General features: G+C 46.6%; 1 protein-coding gene across 1 annotated transcript in view; it reads left to right on the forward strand.

Moving 5' to 3' along the window:
* Positions 1-26,339, forward strand: part of LTK (leukocyte receptor tyrosine kinase) — a 655,467-nt gene that overhangs the window by 531,129 nt on the left and 97,999 nt on the right. The window contains exons 11-12 of the mRNA XM_086937237.1: positions 3,006-3,183; positions 9,173-9,323. Coding sequence (XP_086793363.1) covers positions 3,006-3,183; positions 9,173-9,323 — 329 coding nt within the window. The remainder of the gene's footprint in view (positions 1-3,005; positions 3,184-9,172; positions 9,324-26,339) is intronic.

The following is a 26,339-nucleotide window of genomic DNA, read 5'->3' on the forward strand; positions in this document are numbered from 1 at the left end:
ACATCCCATTACTGTTTCTATTGATTGGCTGGTAAGTTCAGAATTCTTATACCTACACAACCTCCCTGAAAAGCATGTGACTGCTCACTCTTAATATCCTGAGAGTTGGTTGTACTACTGAATATCGACCACGACTGACCCCACCCTGAACACCACCTGCACCAACCAGCTGACATCCTGGGCCCACGTCAACGACGACGAGACACAAAAGATCATGAACTCCATCCACTCGGGATCACCAGCAGACCCCTGCCGGTACCACGTGTTCAACAAAGCGACACCATCGCACCCCAACTACGAAAGGTCATCAACATCTCCTTCGACTCAGAGACAATCCCAGAAAGCTGGAAGCATGCCGAAATCAACGCCCTCCTCAAAAAGCCCAAGGCGGACCCCAAGGACCTCAAGAACTTCCACCCCATCTCCCTGCTCCCCTCCCGGCGAAGGTCATTGAGAAAATCACCAACATACAGCTGACCCGCCACCTCGAGGACAACAACATCCTAGACCCGTCGCAATCCGGATTCAGATGGAACCACAGCACTGAGACAGCCCTCATTGCCGCCACAGACGACATCCGACGCCAACTAGACAATGGCGAAACCTCAGCCCTCATCCTCCTGGACTTGTCAGCTGCCTTCGAAACGGTCTGCCACCACACACTAAGAACACGCCTCCAAGAAGCCGGAATTCGGGAAAAAGCCCTGGACTGGACCACTTCCTTCCTCTCCGACAGAACCCAGAGTGTCCGCCTCCCACCCTACCGTTCCAAAGCTACCAACCTCATCTGCGGCTACCCCAGGGCTCATCCCTCAGCCCGACACTGTTCAACATCTACATGGCCCCCCTCGCTCAAGTGGCCCGCCAACACGACCTGAACATCATCTCCTACGCCGACGACACTCAGCTCATCCTCTCCCTTACCAAGGACCCACAGACCGCCAAAACCAACCTCCACGAGGGTATGAAGGCCGCCGCCGAGTGGATGAGGAGCAGCCACCTGAAGCTGAACTCGGACAAGAAGGAAGTCCTCATCCTCGGCCCTACCCTGTCTGCCTGGGACGACTCCTGGTGGCCGACAACACTAGGAACAGCACGGACACCCACGGACCACTCACACAACTTGGGAATCATCCTCGACTCCTCCCTCTCCATGTCCAAGCAGGTCAGCGCCGTCTCCTCCTCCTGCTACAACACCCTCCGCATGCTTCGCAGGATCTACAAGTGGATCCCGACCGAAACTAGAAGAACGGTGACCCAAGCCGTCGTCAGCAGCCGGCTGGACTACGGCAAGGCACTCTACGCAGGAATCCCGACCAAACACCTACAGCGACTACAATGCATCCAGAACGCCTAGGCCCGCCTGATCCTCAACCTCCCCGACGCAGCCACATCACCCCCCACCTCAGAGACCTTCACTGGCTCCCCATCAACAAGAGGATCACCTTCAAGCTCCTCACCCACGCTCACAAAGCACTCCACAACTCCAGACCAGCCTACCTGAGCAACAGACTCAACTTCTACACCACTACCCGCCAGCTCCGCTCCGCCAGCCTCGCCCTCGCCGACGTCCCATGAATCCAGCGTACCACCTCCGGAGGCAGATCCTTCTCCTTCCTCGCTGCCAAGACCTGGAACACCCTCCCCACCCACCTGCAGCAGACCCAGTACCTGCTCACCTTCAGGAAGCTCCTCAAGACCTGGCTCTTCGAGCAGTAGCAGCAGCCACCTCCTACCCCACCCCACCCCCCCCTCAGCGCCTTGAGACCCTCACGGGTAAGTAGTGCGCTCTACAAGTTAAGTGTTTGATTGATTGATTGATTGATTGAATATCGACACCAACAATACTATGGTACAAGTGCGTATAGGGACGTTTGGATTTACTCTTCCTAACTCCACATCTATATGTATTTTGAAGATAAATGTATAGCGCAGGTACATAGATGTGGAGTTAGGTATGTAAAATCTAGACTTATTTACCCGTCAATGTTTCTTTTTGATATTTTGTCCTTGATATTGTTTCCCATCAATATTGTGATTTCGATAGTCACTAGGCACACCCTGTGAGTCAAGAACAGAAAGGGTTTACTCGCTAGGCCTGGACAGAGTTCGCGGAGGTCGGTTATGCGGAACTCTGCAAAGTAACCAAATAACTCTGCCACGCTACGTTGAGTTCCACACGCGGCAGAGTGAATTAGGTCACACCGTTCGCGCTGATTTTAGCAGGGATTTGTCCAGCACAAATGGCACGATGCACAGCGCAAGAGGGCGCTGCTTCTTTCTGCCGCTCCAGTAGATTTTCTACTCGAGCAGCAGCTTTCTAAATGCGAGCGGAGGGTTCCTCAACCCAAGCAGTCGCGACCATCCGCAACCGTCTTGTTGCGTTGAGAAATCTCGCTGGGAGGTTTAGCGTTGGTTTTTCCTCGCTCGCGCTCACCAACTTAACGTTGGCGAGAGAGGAAAAGACTCAGCTCCAGTTTTTCGGAAGTCCACCTATTCCGTCGAGCATGGAGTGCAGAAAACTCTGCAAACTCCGTGAACAGAGCGGAGTTCACCGTCTATGCCTATACTTGGCCCAATTTGCAGTGACGCTGTAGGACAGGCCCCAAGACACGCGTAGACACCAGTGGTAATGGTATCAGTCACCAGGGATGAGGCCCAATAGCCCCCACAAACGGGGTCTCACAGAGTCCCACAGGATAGATCGCTGTTAATGTTTCTGCCATGGAAATCGAACTGTAACCTGGAGGTCACGAGTTAGAATCCAATAAAAGCCGACTCAGAGGTTAGTAAAATTTGTATCACCGAGATTGTAACTGCTATTATAGAAAGGTCCAAGAAGCAGTAAAACTAAAAGTAGAACACATTATACATATATCATTATTATTGGTGTTATTGGTGTTCTTTCTATTCTTCTTTTTATTATTAATATTATTACAGTAATTATAATTATTGTTGTTGTCAGCACTATTATTATTACAGTTCATTCTTTTTTTTGTAAACAGGTGAACCGCCAGACATAGAATGGTTGTTTAACTCCTGCGGCGCCAGTGGGCCTCGAGGTCCAACGCAGGCTCAATGTGACATTGCATATCGCAACACCAACGTCTCTGTGACCGTGGCGCAGGATGGCAAGCTGCAGGGGGTGCAAATATGGCGCGTGCCTGCAACCAATACCTACAGGTAAGGTGCTAAAGTTCCACTCCTTTTTTGCCAGTGCTGGTACCAGGCAAGGGATTTTGGCACTGAGACTTCAGAGGCCATTTCCTGCTTCCCCTAACCATGTGTGTGATTGAAGCCATTTCGTCTGGGGTATCCCATGCAGGAGGCAGGCTCGCCTAGAGCAGCTCTGCTAAGTACCAAGCATCAGGCGTTAGACTAACGCATTTCAGTGTGGCGGTCCGCATCCCTGCACTGAAATGCATTGTCACGCATTTATAGTGCCTCAGCTACCTGCCTGAGCGCTTCTATTGAGGCAGTCTCACACACTTAGGCAGTCTAGTTGTTACCGCTACACAGCTATTTAGGCAGTCTCACACACTCTGGCTGTCCAGTTGTTACCACTACGCAGTATTAAGGCAGTCTCACACACTCAGTTGTTACCATTAGTGTCCCTGTGACGTAATGCGGCATCCCGCCCTGGACGTGTATCCTCCATGTAAACATGTTCTCTTAACTCCCACTCCCCGCTCATCGAATACTAAGAATGGAAGAATGATAACATTCTATACCAAGAATATTCTAAATAAGAATACCACAGTAACTCCTCCAGGAAGCACCACAAGATGTCTCTCTGATAAGGAACAGGTAGAGCACAGGCAACAGCAGTACATGTTTATTGACATATACAAATGGTACTGCATGGTTAGTACTACTTTTACCTTCATGCACACACACATGAGATACAGCAAAGACAAAATTATAATTCCCTCACACATGATAGTTTCAGCACCAACAGGGAAGTGCCCTTCAATCAACAGGGACAACATATGGAGCAGCTGCACAAGTTTCCTCAATACAAAACAAGCACCGCAGGTGGAACAGAAGGGAATGCTTGCCACAAACAACAAAGTCACAGAATGGACACCAACTACGAAAAACAACTTCACATATTCAAGATACACTACAGAAAGTAGAAGTGCAAGTGCCCCTCACAAAACAGGCGCAGTAACAAAAGCAGACGTGCAAACTTCCCACAATCAGAACAGGTACAGCAGCATGGGCAGAAGGAGTGTGAACTGGTTTCACAAACAGAGATCTAACATGGGAAGCAGCAGTGCAGGCTGTATTACTAATAAAACGGTACAGCACAGGAAATGGCAATCTTAGCTGCACTCCGGTGGTTAAATAATGAAGGGGAGATACAGAGATAGACTTGAGATGGGTACTAAGAGAAATTAAAGTAAGAAATCCGATAGAGCGGTCTTCTCACTTAAACCCTATTGGTGCAATGAAAATGTGCCTTCAACCGCACAGTGGCAACACACTTCCCAGCACCCTCTCTTGGGTGGGTGTAGCTCTATCTATCTATTTGTATGTGGCTGCATTTCACCCGAATATGCTCCTCTGTGCAGTTGTGCGTAGCTCCTCCTGACCAGGAGACTGAAGTTAGACCCACCTCTTTCCAGCAGAGGCAATAAATACGGTTCATTTTGAGTAATGGGGGCCTTCTTGAATCATGGGGAAAACACACAATATTTGAGCAAGGTAAATAGACATGTTGTATGTTTCAAATTGTCAAATTACAGGGGTATGAGGTCGTTCTTTATATTGTAGTCAATTAGATCTCTGTGTCCCTGTGTTATGTATATCACTGTGTGCAGTACTAGTGTGTTCATCGTTTGTCCATGTCAAGCGCTTGGATTGGGCGGAGCGGGCCAATTAACACTCCCAGGAGCATCCAGGAGATACCGACAAAGTGTGCATGTCGGTTTGGCCAGCCATTGACGGCCGCCCAAACCAGCATGTGCTCTTTCAGTGCCTAAAACCACTCCTCCCCCTGCTGCTGTAGCCAAGACATGGCCCTGCCCCACCCCAGACTCGCGGACTGTAAGTGAAAAATAAAATGAGAATCAAATAGTACTATTTTCTTTTTCTTTTTCTTCTGTCTGCGGCAGTGGGGCGACGCTCCTCCGCCATTGCGAAGGAGCCACCCCTGGGCTTGGGCAAACTAGCATCATGCTGTTATATATAACCCAGGGAATAACACTGCTGACAGCCATGTAAATCTGTAACACATGTCTGATGTGCAGCAACAATTTGTCATGACAGCTTAACAGCTTAGGGAAAAATAAACAGCCCAGGCATATTTCAGTAGTTGACACACTGGGCTTTCATTTCTCAATTGGGGAACTCCTTGGCAGGCGGATTGGTACAATAAGCATTATGGTACTGTCAACACCCCTGGATACTTGAGCCGCAGTCTGGAAGCACAGATGGATATCATGGTAGCGGACTGACATAGCAATCTGATTTTTAAAAGAATAATATTGATTTGCTGCTATTAGGCCATCAAATAAACAATCTGGTGGTATTTTGTTTTTCTGGCACAGGCATTTTGGTGGACTAATAACTAGTGGATACAAAATAACGTAGAAACATTATCAAATACTGTTTCCATTGTGGGAAAGGTTTCTGTCTTTTTTGCATTCTGTGTTTCTAGTTGGCACATACATAATCTGGAGCTGCAAAGAAACAAGTGTTCTGGTTTCTGAGGCAGAATCTGAAGTATTGGTATACTCTGGGAGTTCACTTTCAGGACAGACGTCAAGGCCTTAGGTTTACTAACTCATTTCAAGTGAACACTGTGCTGCATACGCCAACATACTTCACAATTTGTGTCGTGTTCCTGCGGGGGAAGGGAGTGTCCTCTAGAGGTTCTTTTCTTTCAGGGCTGCTTTGAGGTAAGTTTCTGCCAGGAGAGCAAAAATCAAATTGAGACTGTAAAGAAGCTATTTTGTAAATCAGCACCACTCAAACTGGTTTTCAGTGTTCCATTTTGCCACTCGGCTGTTACAGTGGGGATGGTAAGTTTATGGGGCCCCACTCAGCGTACATTGCAGGCGGGCCCCTTAAGCTTTCATTACTCCACTGCCTTTAATAACAGCTATAGATGCTTTATAGAGGTGGACACCAGGATCACCTTAATCCTAACCACTCAGCTAGGGAGTCAGGGTGAAGTGTGGTGCATGCCTGGAGATGGAATCCCATCTCACTAAGAATTGACTACAGTAGATGAAAGGTTCATGGTGGTTGGCTCATCTCATGTGCTTGCAGAGATTACATAAAAGCTGGTAGGGCCTTAAATAACACTAAGGGAAGCTAAAGTAAAAGTGCATACACTAGTGTGTAGGAGTTCTGTGTACTAACAGGTAGCTCTGGTGATGGACCAGGAGGATGCCACTGGGTCAACTCTCCCTGCCCAAACCACTGTCAACATCACTGAGTACATGCTGGGAATGGAAATGAACTTGTATTGTATCTCCATAATACACCCACATATTGGGGGGCAGGAGGAATGAGAGAAAAGGCAGGCCTAAATGTGTTTGCATTCTCCCAACTACCACTACTACCACATAAAGCAAACGTAGCGCTCAAGGGGCTCAGTGCTGATGCCTCTGCGTCCCCGATCCTGGACAATACCCTGTTGCTGTGGACACCAACATGTCTCGAGTGTCAACAAAACACAGGACCTTGAAATATTATTTAAAATGTGCAGGATATGTAAGAATATTTGCAGGTAGTAATAGAGAAAAGGACTGCCATGTGTCTATGAAGTCCACAATATCCCTGCATGCCCATACCCTCCCTTCAGCCTGGTACCCACCACAGTTCAAGCTAAGGGCAATTACTTCCTTACAGTAAAGCAACCTCAATCCAATCTCTGCTCATTCTGTCTGCAGATCACCCACCTCTCCGCAGTCTAGCTCGCTCCCTACAGTTCAGTCTCTTCTGTAAAGTCTAGTCATCTTCCATGTAGTCAAGTCACTGCACTCGTAATACAACTTCCTCTCTGGAAGCCCCTCCGCTCATTCCTGTCATTTACTCTTCCCGCATCCAGGAAGAGGTGTGGCACAATGGCCAGAGTGTCTGACTCCGGAGCGCGGGCTCATGGTTCGATCGCCGGCGGCAGCTCAGCTCAGCATAATGTGACTCTGGGAAATAGCTCACTTAGGGCTAGATGTAGGTAATTTAGATTTACCGATTCGAAAATACCGAATTTTACCTATTCGGTATTTTCGAATCGGTAGATGCAATGTAGGTAATTATTCGGTAAAAAATACTGAATCGTTAAGATTCAGTATTTACCAAATCGGTAATTACCGATTCAGAATTTGCCATTCATTCCTATGGGCCTGGAGGCCCATAGGAATGAATGTCAATTACCGAATCGGTAATTACCTATTCGGTAAAATTGGAAAAAAGTCAAGGGTGGCAGGGTGGCACTTTCACCATCCGCTGCACCCCTGATTAGTGCTTGTGTGCACATGTGGCACACATACATGCCCAACTAACAGTTGGTGGTAAATAACGAATCCTTAAAGCCCAGAAGCACTGTTTACAATGCTTCCTACATCTCATTTACCGATTCGGTAAATACCGAATCGGTAAATGATGATTTGGTAAATACCGAATCGGTAAATACCGATTCGTTATTTACCGAATCAGTAAAAAAGCCTCCTGCCTCACTCTTGGTAGTGACAGTCACTGCCAAGCACCTGTGTTCAATCTGGTTAACAGAGCTTAACTATGCCCACCTTTATGTTATCTCCAAAAACACTTGCAGCACGCTTAAATAAGTATATGCTTACTTTTGTACTTTTATATTATTGGCGCAACTGTTTGACTATGCACCTTGTACTGACACTACCTCACCTATGATCTACCTCTTGTTTTTTTTTGACCTACCTATGTAACTATGCACCTTGTACCTAACTACCTCAACTATTACATTCTATTACTCCATCTCCCCCTTGTAAAGCGCTCTGATATCGGCAAAGATCTTGTTCGCGCTATATAAAACTTTCAAAATAAATAAAACAAAATAAATAAATACATAGGAAAAGTCTATTACCGGTCGGTAACGGCCGAATTCAGCCGTTACCGACCGGTAATAGCCTACCTACATCTGGCCCTTAATCTCCCCCACGGCTCCCAGCGCCTTGAACCCCTGAAGGGGGTGATATTTCCCTGCTTTACAAAATAAGAGTTATCATCCTCGTCACTGGCCTGTTATCCGCCTTAATTTGCCGCCCACCATCCAGTCTAAGCTAGACTCCTCCATGCAGTTCAACCTCCATCCCAGTATCCCAGCATCCTCCCATGTAGTACAAATCCCACTTCGAGTATATGGCCCAACATGGTACCAGAAGGCAATCTCTTCCCACACATTGCACCAGTGTACTCATTCAAAGATTCATTGGTTGTGTCCTTCTCCCTTTTCCATCTCATCTCCTCCCACTCAGCTATCCTTCAGTGACCTCTACTCTAATCAAATCTAGCGCTGCCTTACCTGTCTCCTCCCTCGCTGCACACTGTATTGATTCACCTACGACTGCTTCAACCCTTGCCTCACTCTTGGTAGTGACAGTCACTGCCAAGCACCTGTGTTCAATCTGGTTAACAGAGCTTAATTTGTGCAGGTGCTTGCAGGTGGAGGATACCAGCACTCGTTTTTAGGGATCAGGACTTCCTTTTCATCATCAGGCTTTGATTCAGAGACAGAGAGAAAAGGGAAGAAATGGAGGACGATGGAGGAAGGGAATGATGGGAAACAGTGACAAGATGAGAAAGCAGAGATGTAAAAAGAACATGCAAGTCTGAGATAAAGCGACAGCAGTGTAGGGCGGTGGGAGAAAGAGGCATGACGAGGAAGCAAGGGTGGGCAGCCTTTTCATTCCGTCACCCTGTCATTCTGCATCACTGGTGCTTTTATGAAAAAGTTTGAGCCACTGCATTTTTTTCAACTATTTAAGCACTGATAGTGTTGTGTTTATTCGGTGGTCATAACGACGTAGATACTTTAACATAAATGATCAATGCATCTTTTGACAATTGTTTTCTAGATAGTTTAATTGTGATTATTCCTTTACCCCTGACACCCTCATGGGCCAGGTCTGAGAATAATACTGTTGTCAAAATAAATAAATAAAATAAAAATTTCCCATTGTAGAATTTCAGCCTATGGCGCAGCAGGGGGCAAAGGTGTGAAGAATAACAACAAGCGCTCCCATGGGGTCTTCATATCAGCCTCCTTCCAACTGCAGAAAGACGAACTTCTCTACATCCTCGTAGGCCAGCAGGGAGAAGATGCCTGTCCCGGGGTGAGTAAGATGTATGATGGAACAACGCATGCATTCACCACGCAAGCCTTTACAATGTGTACACTACCACGCATGACCCGCTACTACGCACCCCATTACCACGTATGTCATTACAACACGCACTCAGAAGCACACATTGAAAGTGCCGTTACCACGCATACAGTAACCACACATACCAATACAATGTAAACCTTTACAACGAAATTCTGCTATATGCGGTACGGCTTTACTCTGGAAGTTACACTTTTAACAAGCGTTTGCAATGCTGTAGGTCTCGCATTAGTGAACGTTTGAGCTATTGGCGTTGCAAATGAAAAGTACTAGTACTGTACATTAAATGGCACACTTATATGACATCCCTTCAAATAGTCCCTGACACTGCACATTAAATAAAACATGCCTGAAGAAGCACTAACACTACACGTCATGAAAGCGCAGTGCTAAGTTGGACAAGGATGCTTCCGGAATGGGTAGCATTGGTGTTCTTGCTGGAGTGAGATCGGACGTTTGTCTGGTGGCGGAGCAGCACATTTTGTCCCATACTGCTTCACTATTATGAGAACTTTAACACTGTTGGGTCTAAAGTTTAACGTCATTATTATCAGTTTAACACTTAACTACAGCATTCAGCAATTGGAAGGTGACCAGTTAACGGGGAACATTGTTTACAACGAAACTTTTACCCCGCACTACCATTACAACGCAGGATTTACACCGAAAGTCGTTACAACGACTTTTGCTGGAGGGCGCTGTTGGATTGGGAATAGTTTAATTTCTAACACCTTCCCTACTATCCACGGGGACTGGAGTTGGAATAGAAAATTAAACTATTCCGCTATCCTTCGCCCCCCAACGCAAGTCGTTGTAGCGACTTGCGTTGTGATTCCTGCGTTGTAAAGGCATGCGTGGTAAAAGCATGCGTTGAAACGTCATACATCCCCAGTTAACGAATGCAAAGGGCCTACCACGGCAGAGCTGGACACGTGGCAGTGCTTTAAATAACTTTTGATGCATTATAACTAGAAATTATCTTATTGAAATTTGTAAATGGTGGAACGGGGGAGGAATAATGTGGCAAATTTTTCATTCGGTGAGAATAGCCGCAGCTTCACAAAAATACAGTGCCGCAGGTTATAATTATTATCGTACTATGCGTAGCACCCCAAGATAAGAGCACCTCCCTAGTCACTCTCACACTACACCAACATTTTGCATAGAGCAGCAATAGAAATAGAACACTATCCCAGCCTCTTACTTCTCCACGGCATAACTTGCTACCTGTCCAAAACCTGTTTCGACACCCCACATACAGAGATGTGTACATTTAAATAAATATGAGACCCTACAGCTGTCACAAAATATTTTAGTGTCTGTATACGAAGTGCTGTGACTGATTAATGTAGCAGCGCTAAGCAAAGGTTGGAATAAGTATGTAATTTCGTACAAAGTACTGTTTAGAAGCTTTGAATACTACAAGTAGTTCTTGTAGGAGGGCATTGGAGGCCATCAGCGTCGCGCTGGTCAGTGGCGTTGCAAAGTCAAGTGATACCCGGTGCGGAAAATTTCTTGTCACCCCCGGCTTGACAAAATGGCAAAAAAATGTGCTTAGAACACATATGTTTGCCACTTTGTCACCCCCCTCAGTGATTTCTTGTCACCCCCCCCCGGCTTGACAAAATGGCAAAAAATATGTGTTTAAAAGACATATTTTTGCCATTTTATCACCCCCTCAGTGATGACACCGGGGGCGGCCCGCAACCACCGCACCCCTCTTCCTACGCCACTGGCACTGGTGTTTGTTTGTAGCTTCGAGCATGGATGGGGTGTCCAGGGGTAGAAGTGCAATAAAAAAAGTATATGAACTGGGATGCTGTGTGCAATGAGGGTGGGGTGAGTTAGCGTGGGGGCAGGCTCAATGGAATGGCAAAAAAAGGAAAACCTGTAGCTTTTTTCAGTATTTCACTTTTTGGTAACTATATAAAATGACAGAGGTTAAATAAAAAATAAAGGCAAGTTAAGATAATAGGGGGAAATTAATCCTGGTTAGTGTAGTGCAGAATAGTGATTTATGTATGTTTAGTGCTAGGAGGTCCCAGTCTGTGCCAGAAAGCACTATGAATATGTACTGACAGTATAAAATCGTTTCCAAAATACAGCCAGCAGTGATGTTTCTGGATGGCATCGGTCAAATATCCCAATCTTATAGTTCTCTTTCAATCCTTGGTAAATATTTTCACAATGTTAGGAGGGCAACCTAATTTCCTTGTTCACATTGAACTTTCCAATTCGAATTGCATGCATCTGTAATCACTCTTTTGTTTTCATTTACTTTCCATATTTCGTTTTTCAATTAATTTCTAGGCATTGGTTTCTTTTTCAATAAAGTTCTTTTTTATTAAGTATCCAATTCCAACACACTTAAAACAGACCCCGCCAATGTGTTTCATCCCTTATAGGGACTTTATGAGGACCTAAACAATTCTTTTTTTTTTTACAATGTAATCAGTACTTTTCACTTATTACCATCAGCAACTCTGGTTCTTATTTTTACATTAAATGTTCTAAATTTTTCGAATCGTTTTTTTCTAATTGATTTATCTTTTGTCTTTTTTTTTATCTAACATGAACCACTTTCATTTCAAGGAGTGTTTTGATCAAACTATCTGTACCAACCTCTGTCTGGTATACAGAATAATATATACACACCATCGCCAAAAATTAAATGAATCTGTGTATTCCTTAACCCAAAAGATACCAACCTTTTAAAGAGTGATTGCAGTTACCAAATGCGTACATACAAACTAACACGTATAGTACTCCGCAAATGCACATTCAGGAAGATCACTACTTTACTTACAATTTGATTTATCCTCCTTCTGAAAATTCTTCTTTTCCATTCATTCCCCCATTTTAATGTCTGGGCTCCTATAGTCAAGAAAACAGATTTATGTGTCAATTCGCCTGAAGCCTTTCCATCTCTTCCTCTTGTTGATTGAATTATGTTTCTCCTTGTTTATTTCTAACCTGCTTGATGCAGTGTTAGCGAGCCTTCCCCTGATTAACTTCCAACCCCTACAATAGAGTAAACCTATCTTCCGGGCAGAACTAAAATTCCCCTTCTCTCATATCCTGAATCATTTTTCTAACATATCATTAAATCATACCAGCATCATCATATACTGTCCCTTCAGACCCCATATTCCTTCTGGTGTTTGTCCCTTCCCATGGGGATATCTCGTACATCTCCCCAGGTCTCTTACCTTTCAAGCAACCTTTTGGCGTACGTCCTAGTCCTATCTGATTGATCTGCCTTAGGTGCACTCATCCCGCCTCTTAAATATCCCTCTAATTTCAATAACCAGTTTCAGCTTTGCCCCGTCCGTGTCTCGACTGCCAATATTATTCTATGGCAGCCTTCTTGAAAGTTCTTCCTAATGTATTCATCCTCCATAATCCCATTCAAGTATCCTGACACTTTTATTTATTTATTTATTTTTAAGGTGTTATAGAGCGCGAACCAGAACCGTGAGGGTATCAGAGGGCTTCACTAATTTGAGGGTGGCATACAAAGCGTTAAGAAGGGGGAGGGGAAACAGTAGGATAAGTTGGGGGATATATTGTACATTATAAAAGAAATGCACACAGTTTAAGGTAAGAAGGGGGATACATTATACACTGTGCAAAAAAAGCAAGCAGCTTAAAGTTCAGGCTACAAGCAGGATAAAAAGATAGCAATAGGAAGACACTTATGACAGAAGGCCTGCAGTCTCAACTCTTAGGTGGGATATCCGGGGGTGCAGTATTAGGAGTCCTTTGTAGAGCAGTGGATGATGTCAAGGAGGAGGGTGGAAACAAGTCGCTCCGGTGATTGCGAGGTAGTCATCAGATGAGGTATTTGCCCATTAAGAAGATTTTTTTTTTTAAAGTGTACCAAGGATGGAAGTCTTCTAATGGCGGGTGGTATGAAGTTCCAGATTCTTGGAGTGGCCCCAGAGAAGGCCCGATTGTAGGTTTTTTATCTTGCAGAAGCAGGCTGGTTGCAGCAATAGGTCTTTGGCAGATCGGGAGTTTCTGACTCCTCCTGATATCACAAGTTTATGGGCGAGAAAAGCCGGGGAATTGGTGTAGAGATCTTTGTGAGTGATGCAGGCCAGTTTGAATTGGATTCTGGCCTCTAGGGGAAGCCAGTTCAGAGTTTTGAGGTGGGGAGAAATGTGGTAAAAAATGTTTTTGCCAGTTAGGTGTCAGGCAGCGGTGTTGAGGCAGGCTTTCAGTGGGGCCAGGGAGTTCTTGGGAAGCCCTGCGAGAGTGGAGCATCCATATTATAGTCTGGAAATGACTAGAGCCCGGGTTGCCGTTTTAAGGTCGGAAACCTCAAGGAAGGGTTTTAGGTTTCTTAGGTAGCTCAGGTGGAACCTGGCCGTCTTGGCCATCAAGTTTATATGGTTACACATGTTCAGGTTGCTGTCGAGGGTTTTTCCAAGGGATTTCGCAGCGTCTACAATGGTGGGAGGGCAATTTAGTGCTGTGATGCTTTTGATCCATTCCTGGATCTCCGGGTTGGTTTTGCGTGGGGAGATTAGGAGAAATTCCGTTTTATTTGCATTGAGTTTCAGCTGGTTGGCGGTGAGCCAATGGACTCTCAGCTTTAGTGCCTCATTCAGGGAGCGAAAGTCCTCAGAGGAGGAGATTTTGATATAGATTTGTGTATCGTCTGCGTACATAAGGTAGGAGATATTGGCGGAACATAACACCTCGGTGAGTGGTTCGAGGTAAAGATTGAAGAGAGTAGGGGAGAGGGTTGATCCTTGGGGAACTCCAACCGTGACCGGAGAGGGGGTGGAAAGATTGCCGTTGATGAGGACTCTCTGAGAGCGGTTTTTGAGGAAGGATCTAAACCATTCAAGAACGGTGCCACCTAACCCCATCCTAAGTTTAAGTCGTTCAAGGAAGATTTCGTGGTTAACCGTATCAAAGGCAGAAGATAGGTCTAGGAGGATTAGGAGACAGGTTTTGCCTTGGTCGAGGGCTTAGAGGGCATCATCCACGATGTGGAGGAGGGGGGTTTCTGTGCTGTGTCCAGGTCTGAAACCAGATTGGAAGTCATCTAGCAGGTGGAAGTTATTAAGGTGTAGGCTCAGCTGCTGATGTACACATTTTTCTAGAACCTTGGCAAGGAGTGGGATGTTGGATATGGGTCTGTAATTCTCAGCGGAGGTAGGGTCCAAGGTAGTTTTTTTTGTATAGGGACAACTTGGCCCGCCTTGAGTGAGTCAGGAATAGAGGCCTGTTGGAGGGAGGTGTTGATCATTGTGTTCCAGGAGGGAATGATCGCCTGCGAGGCGGCTGCTAGGCAGTTAGAAGGGAGAGGATCATTGAAGTGGTTGTTCGGGTTTAAGGAAGCTAGAATTTTCGAGATAGAGTGTTCGTCATAGAATTTTAAGTTGGACCAGTGCGCTAGATTTTTGGGTGAGGTATGGGAAGATAGCGCGTGGAGAGGGGGTAGATCTGGTAGATTTTGGTTTTGGCGGTAAATTGTGGAATTAAGTTCATTTCCTAGGGCAGAGATTTTGTCGCAGTAGAAGGAAGAGAATTCCTCGCTTGCTATTAGGTGTTTGGGTGTTTCCTTGGTGGTTTTCGCTAGTTTGTTGGATTGGATTTTGACTAAGTCGAATAGCTTGCGAGGTCGGTTTTTGGCACTATCGAGTTCAGTTTTGAAGAATTATTTTTAAGAGTTGAGTATTTTCTTCAATCAATTAATCAATCATAGCATTTCTAAAGTGCACTATACCCATGAGGGTCTCAAGGCGCTGGGGGGAGGGGGTGGGGGGTGCTGCTACTGTTAGAAGAGCCTGGTCTTGAGGAGTCTCCTGAAGGTTAGAAGGTCTTTGGTCTGCGGAGGGTGTTCCACGTCTTGGCGGTGAGGTGGGAGAATGATCTGCCGCCGGCGGTCATTCTTCGGATACGGGGGACGGTGGCGAGGGCGTGGTCGGCGGAGCGGAGCTGGTGGACGGGGGTGTTGAGGCTGAGTCGTATGTTGAGGTACGCTGGTCCGGTGTTGTGGAGTGCCTTGTGTGCGTGGGTGAGGAGCTTGAAGGTAATCCTCTTGTTGATGGGGAGCCAGTGCAGGTCTTTCAGGTGGGGTGTGATGTGGCTGCGCCGGGAGATGTCGAGGATCAGGCGTGCTGAGGCGTTCTAGATGCGTTGGAGTCGTTTCCGGAGTTTGGCCGGGGCTCCTGCGTAGAGTGCGTTGCCCTAGTGCAGTCTGCTGCTGACCAGGGCCTGGGTGACCGTCCTTCTAGTTTCAGTGGGGATCCACTAAAAGATCCTGCGAAGCATGCGGAGGGTGTTGAAGCAGGAGGAGGAGACGGCGTTGGCCTGCTTTGTCATGGAGAGTGTGGAGTCGAGGATGACTCCTAGGTTTCATGCATGGTTGGTGGGTGTAGGGGGTGCTCCTAGTGCCTTCGGCCACCAGGAGTCGTCCCAGGCCGAGGGGGTGGAGCCGAGGATGAGGACCTCCATCTTGTCCGAGTTCAGCTTCAGTCGGCTGTTCCTCATCCAGTCGGCGATGCCCTTCATTCCTTCGTGGAGATTGGTTTTGGTGGTGTGGGGGTCCTTGGTGAGCGAGAGGATCAGCTGGGTGTCATCGGCCTAGGAGATGTTTAGGTCGGGCGACGTGGCCGAGTGGTGCCATGTAGACGTTGAACAACGTTGGGCTGAGAGATGAGCCTTGGGGTACGCCGCAGATGATCTCGGTGGCTTCGGAGCGGAAGGGGGGGAGGCGGGCGCTCTGGGTTCTCTCGGAGAGGAAGGAGGTGGTCCAGTCCAGGGCCTTCTCTTGGATTCCTGCATTGTGGAGGCGTGCTCTTAGTGTGCGGTGGCAGACTGTGTCGAAAGCGGCTGACAGGTCCAGGAGGATGAGGGCCGCGGTTTCTCCGTTGTCAACATGTTCCTGATGTCGTTGGTGGCAGCGATGAGGGCAGTTTCGGTGCTGTGGTTGCTGCAGAACCCTGACTGGGATGGGTCCAGAATGTTGTTCTCTTCGAGGAAGCTGGTCAGTTGTACGTTGACAGCCTTTTCGATGACCTTCGCCGGGAGCAGGGAGATGGGTCGGAAGTTCTTGAGGTCCTTGGGGTCCGCCTTGGGTTTCTTTAGTAAGGCGTTAATCTCTGCGTGCTTCCAGCTCTCCGGGAAGGTCGCTGTCTCGAAGGAGATGTTGATGGTTTTCCGGAGGTGGGGTGCTATGGTGCTGCTGGCTTTGTTGTAGATGTGGTGTGGGCAGGGGTCTTCCAGGGGATCCGGAGTGGACGGTGTTCATGATCTTGATGGTGTCGATGTTGGTCAAGGCGTGCAGGCGGTTGGTGCGGGTGGTGGTAGTGGGAGCGGGGGTGTGGGCTGTTGTCGGGGTGGTGACGGCGTTGAAGGTGTCGTGGATGTCTGTGATATTGCGATGGAAGAAGGTGGCCAGCGAGTGGCGATGTCGTTGGTGTTGGAGATGGGGTTGGAGAGTTCCTTCACGATTCTGAAGAGCTCTTTGCTGTTGTGTTCGTTGTTGTCTAGGCGGTCTCTAAAGGTGGTCCTTTTGTCAGATCTGAAGAGTTGGTGGTGTCGGCGGGTGGCGTTCCTGTGGGCTGTGTAGCTTTCCGGTGTTCTTTCGCGGGTCCAGTTTTTTTTTTTAGTTTTCAACAGGTTTGCTTGGAGACCTGGAGGTCTTTGGTGAACAAGCTGGCTCTCTTGCTGGTGGGGGTGTTCGGGGGTTTCTTGAGCGGGGCAAGGGTGTTGGCGCAGTCGTTGATCCATTGTCAGAGGCTGCGGGCTCCGGCGTCTGGGTCGGTTGGGTCTGCGGGTGGGTTCTGGGCAAGGGCGGCGGTTAGCTGGTCCTCTGTGATCTTGCCCCATCTGCAGCGAGGTATCTGCTGGGTGCGGTGGTGTGTGGTGGGTTTCCGGAAGGTGAAGTGGATGCAGCGGTGGTCGGTCCAGTGGAGTTCGGTGGTGCGGTCGAAGAAGACGTGGGTGCTCGCTGAGAAGAAGGGGTCAAGCATGTGGCCGGCGGAGTGTGTGGGTGCTGTGACGAGTTGTCTGAGTCCAAGGTTGCCGAGGTTGTCAATCAGGGTGGAGGAGTTGGCGTCGTAGTTGTTCTGGAGGTGGAAGTTCAGGTCCCCGAGGAGGATTTAGTCCATGGAGGCGAGGGCGTGTGTGCTGACTAGGTCGGTGATGGGGTCGTAGAACTGCAGTCGGGTCCGGGGGGGTCTGTAGATGAGGGTGCCTCTGAGGGTAGTGTTGGGGTCGGTGTGGATCTGGAAGTGCAGGTGTTCGGCGGTCCTGAGGGTTTCGTCGGCGTGTGTCGAGATTTTGAGAGTGTTTCTGTGGACGATGGCAATTCCTCCTCCTATTCCGTTGGTGCGGTCCTTGCGGTTGATCTTGTAGCCTTCTGGGAAAACTGGGCACAAGGAGGGGGAAAAACAGTGGCACAGAAGGCAATAAAACGGAGCACCAGATCGGAAGAAGCGCACTTACCAGCGAGACCTCAGCAGCAGCAGGGGCACACAGGCAGAGCTGTGTGGAGGGGGAGCGACCTACCTGGAAGGGTCAAGGGTCGCTCTCCTCACCGCGCAGCGTCTGGCCTATATGGGGAGGTGGGAGGGAGGAGCTGCAGGGAGGCGGGAGGCGGGGGCAGCGAATGGGCAGTCAGGGGGGCGGGGCCGCAGGGGACACAGCAGCGGGGGAGACTTTTGGCACAGAAGGCAAACACGGGGCCCAAGAGGGGTCAAACAGTGGCACAGGAGGCAAGTAAAACGGACCACAAGAGGGGGCAAACAGTGTAACAGAAGGCAAAAAAAAACTGGACACAAGAGGGGGCAAACAGTGGAACAGAAGGCAAAAACGGGGCACAAGAGGGGGCAAACAGTGGAACAGAAGGCAAAAACGGGGCACAAGAGGGGGCAAACAGTGGAACAGAAGGCAATAAAAACGGAGCACAAGAGGGGGCAACAGTGGAACAGAAGGCAATAAAAACTGAGCACAAGAGGGGACAAACAGTGGAACAGAAGGCAAAAAAACAGGGCACAAGAGGGGGCAAACAGTGGAACAGAAGGCAAAAAAATGGAGCACCAGAACGGAAGAAGCACACTTTACCAGCGAGACCTCAGCAGCAGCAGGGGCACACAGGCAGAGCTGTGTGGAGGGGGAGCGACCTACCTTGAAGGGTCTTGTTATAAGCATTTCTGGCCTGGCGGAGAAGTTTTAGATGGGCTACTGATGGGTGTTGTTTCCAGTTTCGCTCAGTTTGTCGAAGGGATCTCCTCTCCTTGTTGAGGGATCCGCTGAACCAGGGATTCCTGTCCTTGATCTGAGTTCTTTAATTTCAGCGGTGCCAGGTCATCGAGAATTTCGGATATGGTTGAGGAACAGTGATCCACTAGGTTGTCGACCGAGGTGCACTAAAGGGGGTGGGGGTGGGGGGTGGAGGTCGGTCTCACAACGCGCTGCTAGTTTCCCGTGATCAAGGTTCTTGGTGTCTCTAACCCAACGTTTGGGAATCATGAGTTGAGGTGTCCACACCTTGTGAGAGCTGGGCAGGAGGAAGGTGATGTTGTGATGGTTTAACCAATCACACGGGTCAATAGAGATAATTTTGACTGCTGATTCCTTAGCAATGATCCAGTTTAGGGTGGCATCTTTCGAGTGAGTAGGGAGGGACTAGGCTTGGGTAAGGGCTAGGTCGGCCAAGAAGTTACTGATGGCATTGATCTGAGGGTCCTTGGGATCATTCCAAAGTAAGTTGAAGTCACCAAGGAAAATGTCATTGGAGTTTGGAGAGACCTTGGCTGTGATTATTTCCATGAGGAGGTCCATGAAGGTGTCATTCTTGCCTGGGGGGTGGTAAAATATGTGAAATTTGCGCAATTGAGAGGTGTTGTTGGAAACAGTGAGTGCAAGGCATTCGCAGGAGTCTGTAGGGCCTACCCGCAGTTCCGTAACCAGGAGGTTAGAGCGGTAGATGCAGGCAATATCACCCCCTTTTTTCTTTGAATGCCTGTCCATCCTTACGATGTTGTAATTGGGTAGGACTAAGAGATCTAGGTAGGGCAAGGAGGATTCCTTGAGAAAGGATTCCGTCAGGATCGCTATGTCCGATTTATGTCTAAGGATGAGGTCGGCGGTAAACAGTCAAAATATCGAGTTTTTAATTTCGACCTACACTTATATCGAGTTGCTAATATCGATGGGACAGAATATCGATGTCCAGAATATCGATGGCCAGAATATCGACCCTAAGGTAAGTAATATCGAAATTACTAATATCGATAGCATATATATCGATGTAAGTAATTTCGATTTACTAATATGTGTTAGAAATATAAGTTAAGTATTTAAATTAATTGTTATAATATGTGTTTAATATGTTTTTATAATTTAAAAATATATAAGAGTAAATAATATGTTTTACTACCACAGCGGGTTGTGGGTTTATAGGGGAATAGGGTGGGAAGTAATTTATTTGTAATTAAATAATTAATTTTTCAATGATTAATTTATTTTGCAATAAAATATTAATTGGCAATTATTTATTTAAATTGATTAATTGATTAATTAATTGATAATTTATGTATATTTTTAACTAAATTATGTTTTACTACCACAGCGGGTTGTGGGTTTATAGGGGAATAGGGTGGGAAGTAATTTATTTGTAATTAAATAATTATTTTTCAATTATTAATTTATTTTGCAATTAAATATTAATTGGCAATGATTTATTTTAATTGATTAATTGATTAATTAATTGATAATTTATGTATATTTTTAACTAAATTATGTTTTACTACCACAGCGGGTTGTGGGTTTATAGGGGAATAGGGTGGGAAGTAATTTATTTGTAATATTAATTAATTTTGGGTAAAGGGGTATTTTTAGGGTTCAGGGTCAGTTTTCAGTTTTTGGGTAAAGGGGTATTTTTAGGGTTCAGGGTCAGTTTTCAGTTTTTGGGTAAAGGGGTATTTTTTGGGTTCAGGGTCAGTTTTCAGTTCTTTGGTAAAGGGGTATTTTTAGGGTTCAGGGTCAGTTTTCAGTTCTTTGGTAAAGGGGTATTTTTAGGGTTCAGGGTCAGTTTTCAGTTTATGGGTAAAGGGGTATTTTTAGGGTTCAGGGTCAGTTTTCAGTTTTTGGGTAAAGGGGTATTTTTAGGGTTCAGGGTCAGTTTTCAGTTTTTGGGTAAAGGGGTATTTTTTGGGTTCAGGGTCAGTTTTCAGTTTTTGGGTAAAGGGGTATTTTTAGGGTTCAGGGTCAGTTTTCAGTTTTTGGGTAAAGGGGTATTTTTAGGGTTCAGGGTCAGTTTTCAGTTTTTGGGTAAAGGGGTATTTTTAGGGTTCAGGGTCAGTTTTCAGTTTTTGGGTAAAGGGGTATTTTTAGGGTTCAGGGTCAGTTTTCAGTTTTTGGGTAAAGGGGTATTTTTAGGGTTCAGGGTCAGTTTTCAGTTTATGGGTAAAGGGGTATTTTTAGGGTTCAGGGTCAGTTTTAGGTTTTTGGGTAAAGGGGTATTTTTAGTGTTCAGGGTCAGTTTTCCCTACTGTTGCACCCACTGGAGTGGGAATAGTAATTATTGTTAAGTAATTATATATTATATATGATTTATTATTTTATTTTTTAATTAAATATGTATTATTATTTTTTTTAACATTTATTACATATATTTAAATATGTTTAAGTAATTATTATGTATTATTTACAGTTTTTTTATGTTATTTTAAATTAAAAAAAATCGATATATTTAACAACGATATTTTTTACATCGATATTAAATTTTCGATATTTTGGTACTTACCATGTTGTACATAGGGCGTCGATATTTTTGCTATCGATATAATTACGCCGATATTTGTGTAGGTCGAAATTCTGTCATAGATCCGAGGTCGGCGACATCAGATGCATGTTTTACTGTTGATCGACAATTTATTAGGAGGCCAGTTAGGGAAGGGTAGGAGTGAGTGTCAGGGGTGGATGCAGAGATGGGGACTCTAGCTAGGTTGTTATTGACCACCCCTCTAACCCAGAGTGTGGCAGATCTGTTGAGGTTGGTTGCCACAGAGTGGATAGGGTGTTCTTCTCTCACGATTGAGGGGCATGGGGTTGTCACGGCCACTTCTTTTTCCGTGAGGTCTGGTGGGATAGGCATGTCAATGGTGGATTTGTAGGTCTGGAGGAGCACCGTAATTTCTTCCCCTGAGAGTTGGCAGGGTTGATAGCGGGGGCGTAAGTGTCTTAGGGTTAGTGGGAGAGGGTGAAGAGTGGCTTGGCTGGGGGATGAGGATCGTGTTCTGCGAGAGCCGGAGATTTGAGAAGGAAAGTTCGGTGATGTGAAGGAGGTGCTTTAGGTCCAGTATGGACTTATGGATTCTTAGGGTTAATTTGGTGGCTCTACGGTGGAGAATATCAATATCTCTAAGAGAGGTGGGTTCAGGCAGGTGGGGGGGCAGTTGCAAGGGAGCGATTCTGATAGGGTGTACTGGTGACTTGGAGGTGAGACGTGGCGGGCCACGGGTCGGTTTCAGATGAGCGGTTCGGCCAGTGTGTTGGGGGCTAGGTCGATCGTCCCTGGAAAGACCTTGCGGGCAGGAGGCCGAGAGGAAGGGAGCGATTCTGTCGGACTGGGTTGGTCGCTTAGTGGTGAGGTTAACTAGTCGGTAGTTCAGGGCCCTATTGAACGTGTCCAAGGAGGTGTTGTGGGCCCTCGTAGGCATTTCAACAGCCCGGAGTACGGGAGGATTACGCAGGCAAGAGGATAGGGGTTTGGGGGCGCTTTTGATAGCTAGTGCAGGATGAGTGTTAGCGGGTCTAGATAGGTTCGGGGTGTGGGTCCTAGGGGGCGTTTTGGTAGCTAACGGAGCGGGACCGCTTGTCGGTCTAAGTTCAGTGGTATGGGCGCGCAGTGGTTGGCATGTGTGACTAGGCTGGATCGCCCAGTGACTTGATCCCTGTCATGTGTGGTTAGTGAGACGTTAGGTACATTTGGCGGAATGGGTGATAGGTGGAGCGGTGGGAGCGTAGATTTTGAGGGGTTTTGAGCATATTGTTTGAGGAGGTTAAAGAGGACCGCAAATTTGATGAGGTCTTTGGGAGGGCCTTGAATCAGGATAATGCCGCTGTTATATAAGATGATGTTGAGGTCAGCATGCAGGATTTGGTGAGATGGTGAGTTTTTTTCCGTGAGGGATGTTCCTGGCTTTCTGTGCTTTAAGGAGGCTCGAGAAGGCATTACTCCAGAGCAGCGTTTTTGTGGAGTGGAAGATGAGGTCGTTGATGATGGTACCAAGGTTCACGCAGAGACGGTGATCAGATATGGGGGTCTCGGGATGGCTTTTCAGGATGGAGTGTTTTAGGGATTTAGAGGCGGATTTGGAGAGATTAGGAGGGTAGTTAATGGTATAGTAGTTGTCGCCTGAGGGGGACAAACAGGGTTCTGCCATGTTGGGGGGAGTGATGAGTTTACCACCCCAGCAGTCCGAGGGTCTGCCCTACTGTCACGGGTTGCTTTAGGGAAAGTGCTTCTGTGCTGTGCGGCAAATGTCCATAGCCAGGGTGGGAGTTTTACTAGGATTCTCCACTTTCTTTCTTTTCCTTTCATAAACCGAGCGTGTATCTCAAGCCTATACTAGCGGCTTATATATTTGCTGTATTTTACAAATGCCGGAACCCACACTTCTGATACACATACGTGGCTCCTACCTTGTAATGGGTATTTCGATAAACTCAAGAGTGGCTGCCATCTTATAATGGGTTTCTTGTTATTAAACTATGAGGCATTGAAGAGTGCACATATCTTCATTGATCATTGTAGCAAACAACACGTCACGCCCCCTTCATCCGAGTTAGCCTGTTACCAATAGGGTGACCAACCATCCGTAAATTTCACGGACAGTCCGTAATTTCGGCCGTCTGTCCGTTGTCTGTGAAGCATTCTTTAACGGACGCCATTTGTCCATAATTTTAACCTTGGGCACCGGTCGCACTACCCTTAAGCCGGCACAGCTTCCATTCTCCTCCATTCTTGACTCTGATGCAAAGCTCAGATACCCCGCAGCAGTGGAGAGGCACAGCGGGATGGCAACCCTCACACCTCCAGCCCTGGATGAGCTGTTAAGAGGTGCTTGAAGGTGACAGAGAGGGAGGGGTGGCAGCTTCAGGAGCAGGGGCATCTATACAGATGCAAACAGCCCTGAATGCGCCATGTCTCTGCGATTTAGGAGGGCTTCACACATTTCATTTCTGCCCAGGGCCCCAAACATCCTAGAACCAGCCCTGATTACACTGTGCAGCACTGGTTCTCTTCACAGAGCTTAAATACTGTCACTAAATTGTAAACAAACCTCGGTTCTTCTAACATGCAGTCTTAATGTAATAAAATTAAGAAATGACACAATCGCACCCACACTAATTAACAAAGTATGGAGGACAATCAGTTAAATCAGTTCTCTTGGAGCATCTCCTGTAAGTACTGTACATCACAGCGGGGGATGGCAAAACTAACATTTTGGAGAGAGAGACTGTCTTCTCGTTGTCTTGTCCAGGAGGGGGTGAGGAGCCCTACCCCACCCTGGAAGAGACCAAGATTATACTAGAATACTGCATGTCCACCCCTGTGCCCACCCTGGTGGATCCTGTTCCCCCTCCTGTGATCGCTCCTGCCCCGCCCCAGTGATGGCTCCTGTCACCCCACTTGCCCCCCCGCCTGTGATGCCTCCTGTCCCCCTCCTGTGGTGGATCCTGTCTCTGCCCTGGGTGGCTTCTGTCCCAGTCCTGGAATGGCTCCTGCAGCGAGGGTGAAGTTCTTGATGGGCCTCCTGTCAAAAAGGCTCTGCTCAAAATTAATATGAAATGGTGGGCGAGTGAGTAAGTGAAGGGATGGGTGGATGGCTGGATGAATTAGTGAAAGGGTGAATGGATGAATGAAATATTGAATAGATGTATAATAAGAGAGGATGGATGGATTGATGAGTGAGTGGAAGGATGGAAGAGAGAAAAGGTAAATGGCTGGATGTATGGGTGGAAGGGTATCTGGATGAGTAAAAGGGTGGATGGATGAGTGGAAGGATAGATGAGTGAAAAGGTGGATGATGAGTGAGTGAGTGGGTGGATGGATAAGTGAAATGATGGATGGATTGATGAATTGATAAATGCAAGGTTGAATGGATGGACAAATGAGTGAAAGGGTGGATGTAAGGATGGATGAGTGAGTGAAAGGGAGGGTAGATGGACAAAAGGATGAATAGATGAGTGAAGGAGTGAAAGGATAAATGGATGAGAGAAAGGATGGATGAGTGATAGGGTCAATGGATGGATTCATGAGTGGATTAGTAGATGGATGGGTGGTTGGATGGATGGAAGGAAGGATTGCTAAGTGAAAGGGTCGATGGAGAGAGAAAGGGAGGATGGATGGATGACTGATAGAGTGGAAGGGTGGAAGGATGAGTGACTGGGTGGATGGATGAGTAAGTGAAAGGATGGCTGGATGGGTGAAAGGGTAAATGGCTGGATGGATGAGTGAATGGATGGATGGGTGGAAGAGTGGATGGATGAGTGTACAGATGGGTAGGGTGAAAGGGTGGATGGATGGATAATAGATGGATGAGTGAAAGGATGGATGAGGGGATGGATGAGTGAAATGATAGATGGAAGGATACATGATGGATAGGTTTGCAAATTGTTGAATATCTTTGGATATGGCTGGGCTTACCTCTATACTATTGCGTGACCTCTGATGTGTCTGTAAAACGTATTCAATTGTCCTGAAGTTTTGTCCTGAATTTTGACCTCCTGTCCTGAATTTGTGTCCTGAATTTCGACCCTTTGTCCTGAATTTTTACACTCCCCGTCCTGAATTAGCAACAATGCCAGTTGGTCACCCTAGTTACCAACAAGAGCTGTCACCTGGCGCATACCAGTGTCTGACCCAGTTTATAACTGTGAGCCTCATTCCTGGGGTTAGGAGCCAATTCTGGGTAACCACCCAAGTAGCTTTCCTCAAATCTAACTCGGAGTGCTGCACCAGCCCTGTCCTTTGATATAGTTCTGTGGTAAAACAATCACATTTTTCGCTTCAGATGTTCTTAACACTATATTGTCCACCCCCCAACACCAGTCTACTGAAAATATTTCTGTTAGTCTGACCTCTGTTATACCTGGGACATCCTGCTCCTGGGCTTCCTGGTGCACCCACAGTTTTTCACTTTTTGGCCACTTGGTTTTGTACAGTTACTGTGGCATGGAATATGCTGAACAGGCCTCAGCCACTCTGTTATCTATAAATAGTAGTATTTTGCTTCATGATCAATGCAGTTTTACTACAGTTTTACTACTGTATGCTGACATCTTTGGATGTACAATAATAATAACTGTCATAGTGTAGTAATAATAATATTAGAAACAAATAATTGCTTTAATGTGGCACTTCATATCATCCAATCGCTCATTTAATTTTCCCACAGATCCAATCCAACAAGATGCCAGTAGCAAGCCTTTAACTCATGAAGTCATCTGGCCAGTGACAATATAAAGTAATAGTGGAAGTGCAAACTGCTCTGTACAATTTGGAACACACTTGATTAATATGCATGAGGTAGATTGTGACCCACTCCATTGCCTTACTTTGTGAACTGGCCTATTCACACTAGTTCAGCTCTCAAAATAATTTAGTGGTCGTAAAAAGTCAGTGCACAAAGTGCGACCAATTTTGGCAACCACATTATTAGAATATGGGGCCCATAATTCTTCATTTTAGTTAATAGTTCATTTTTTCTTAAAACTTTAATTGATCATGCTGCTGTAAATCTTATGGCTCAATCTGTATTGAGGATTCTTATGTGTTACGTAAACTGACTCAGCTCTACAAGGTTTTTTTTTCATGCCCACAGGTGACACTAGTGAACTTAGTTCAATACACCAGCACTGAATGTGAAAAACAGGTTATTGTAGCCCCGCGGAACCCCACCCAATACATAATTTAGGTGATGTCAATGCTTT

This window comes from Lissotriton vulgaris, chromosome 9 (assembly GCF_964263255.1).
Source record: "Lissotriton vulgaris chromosome 9, aLisVul1.2, whole genome shotgun sequence".
Classification (NCBI taxonomy): Eukaryota; Metazoa; Chordata; class Amphibia; order Caudata; family Salamandridae; genus Lissotriton; species Lissotriton vulgaris.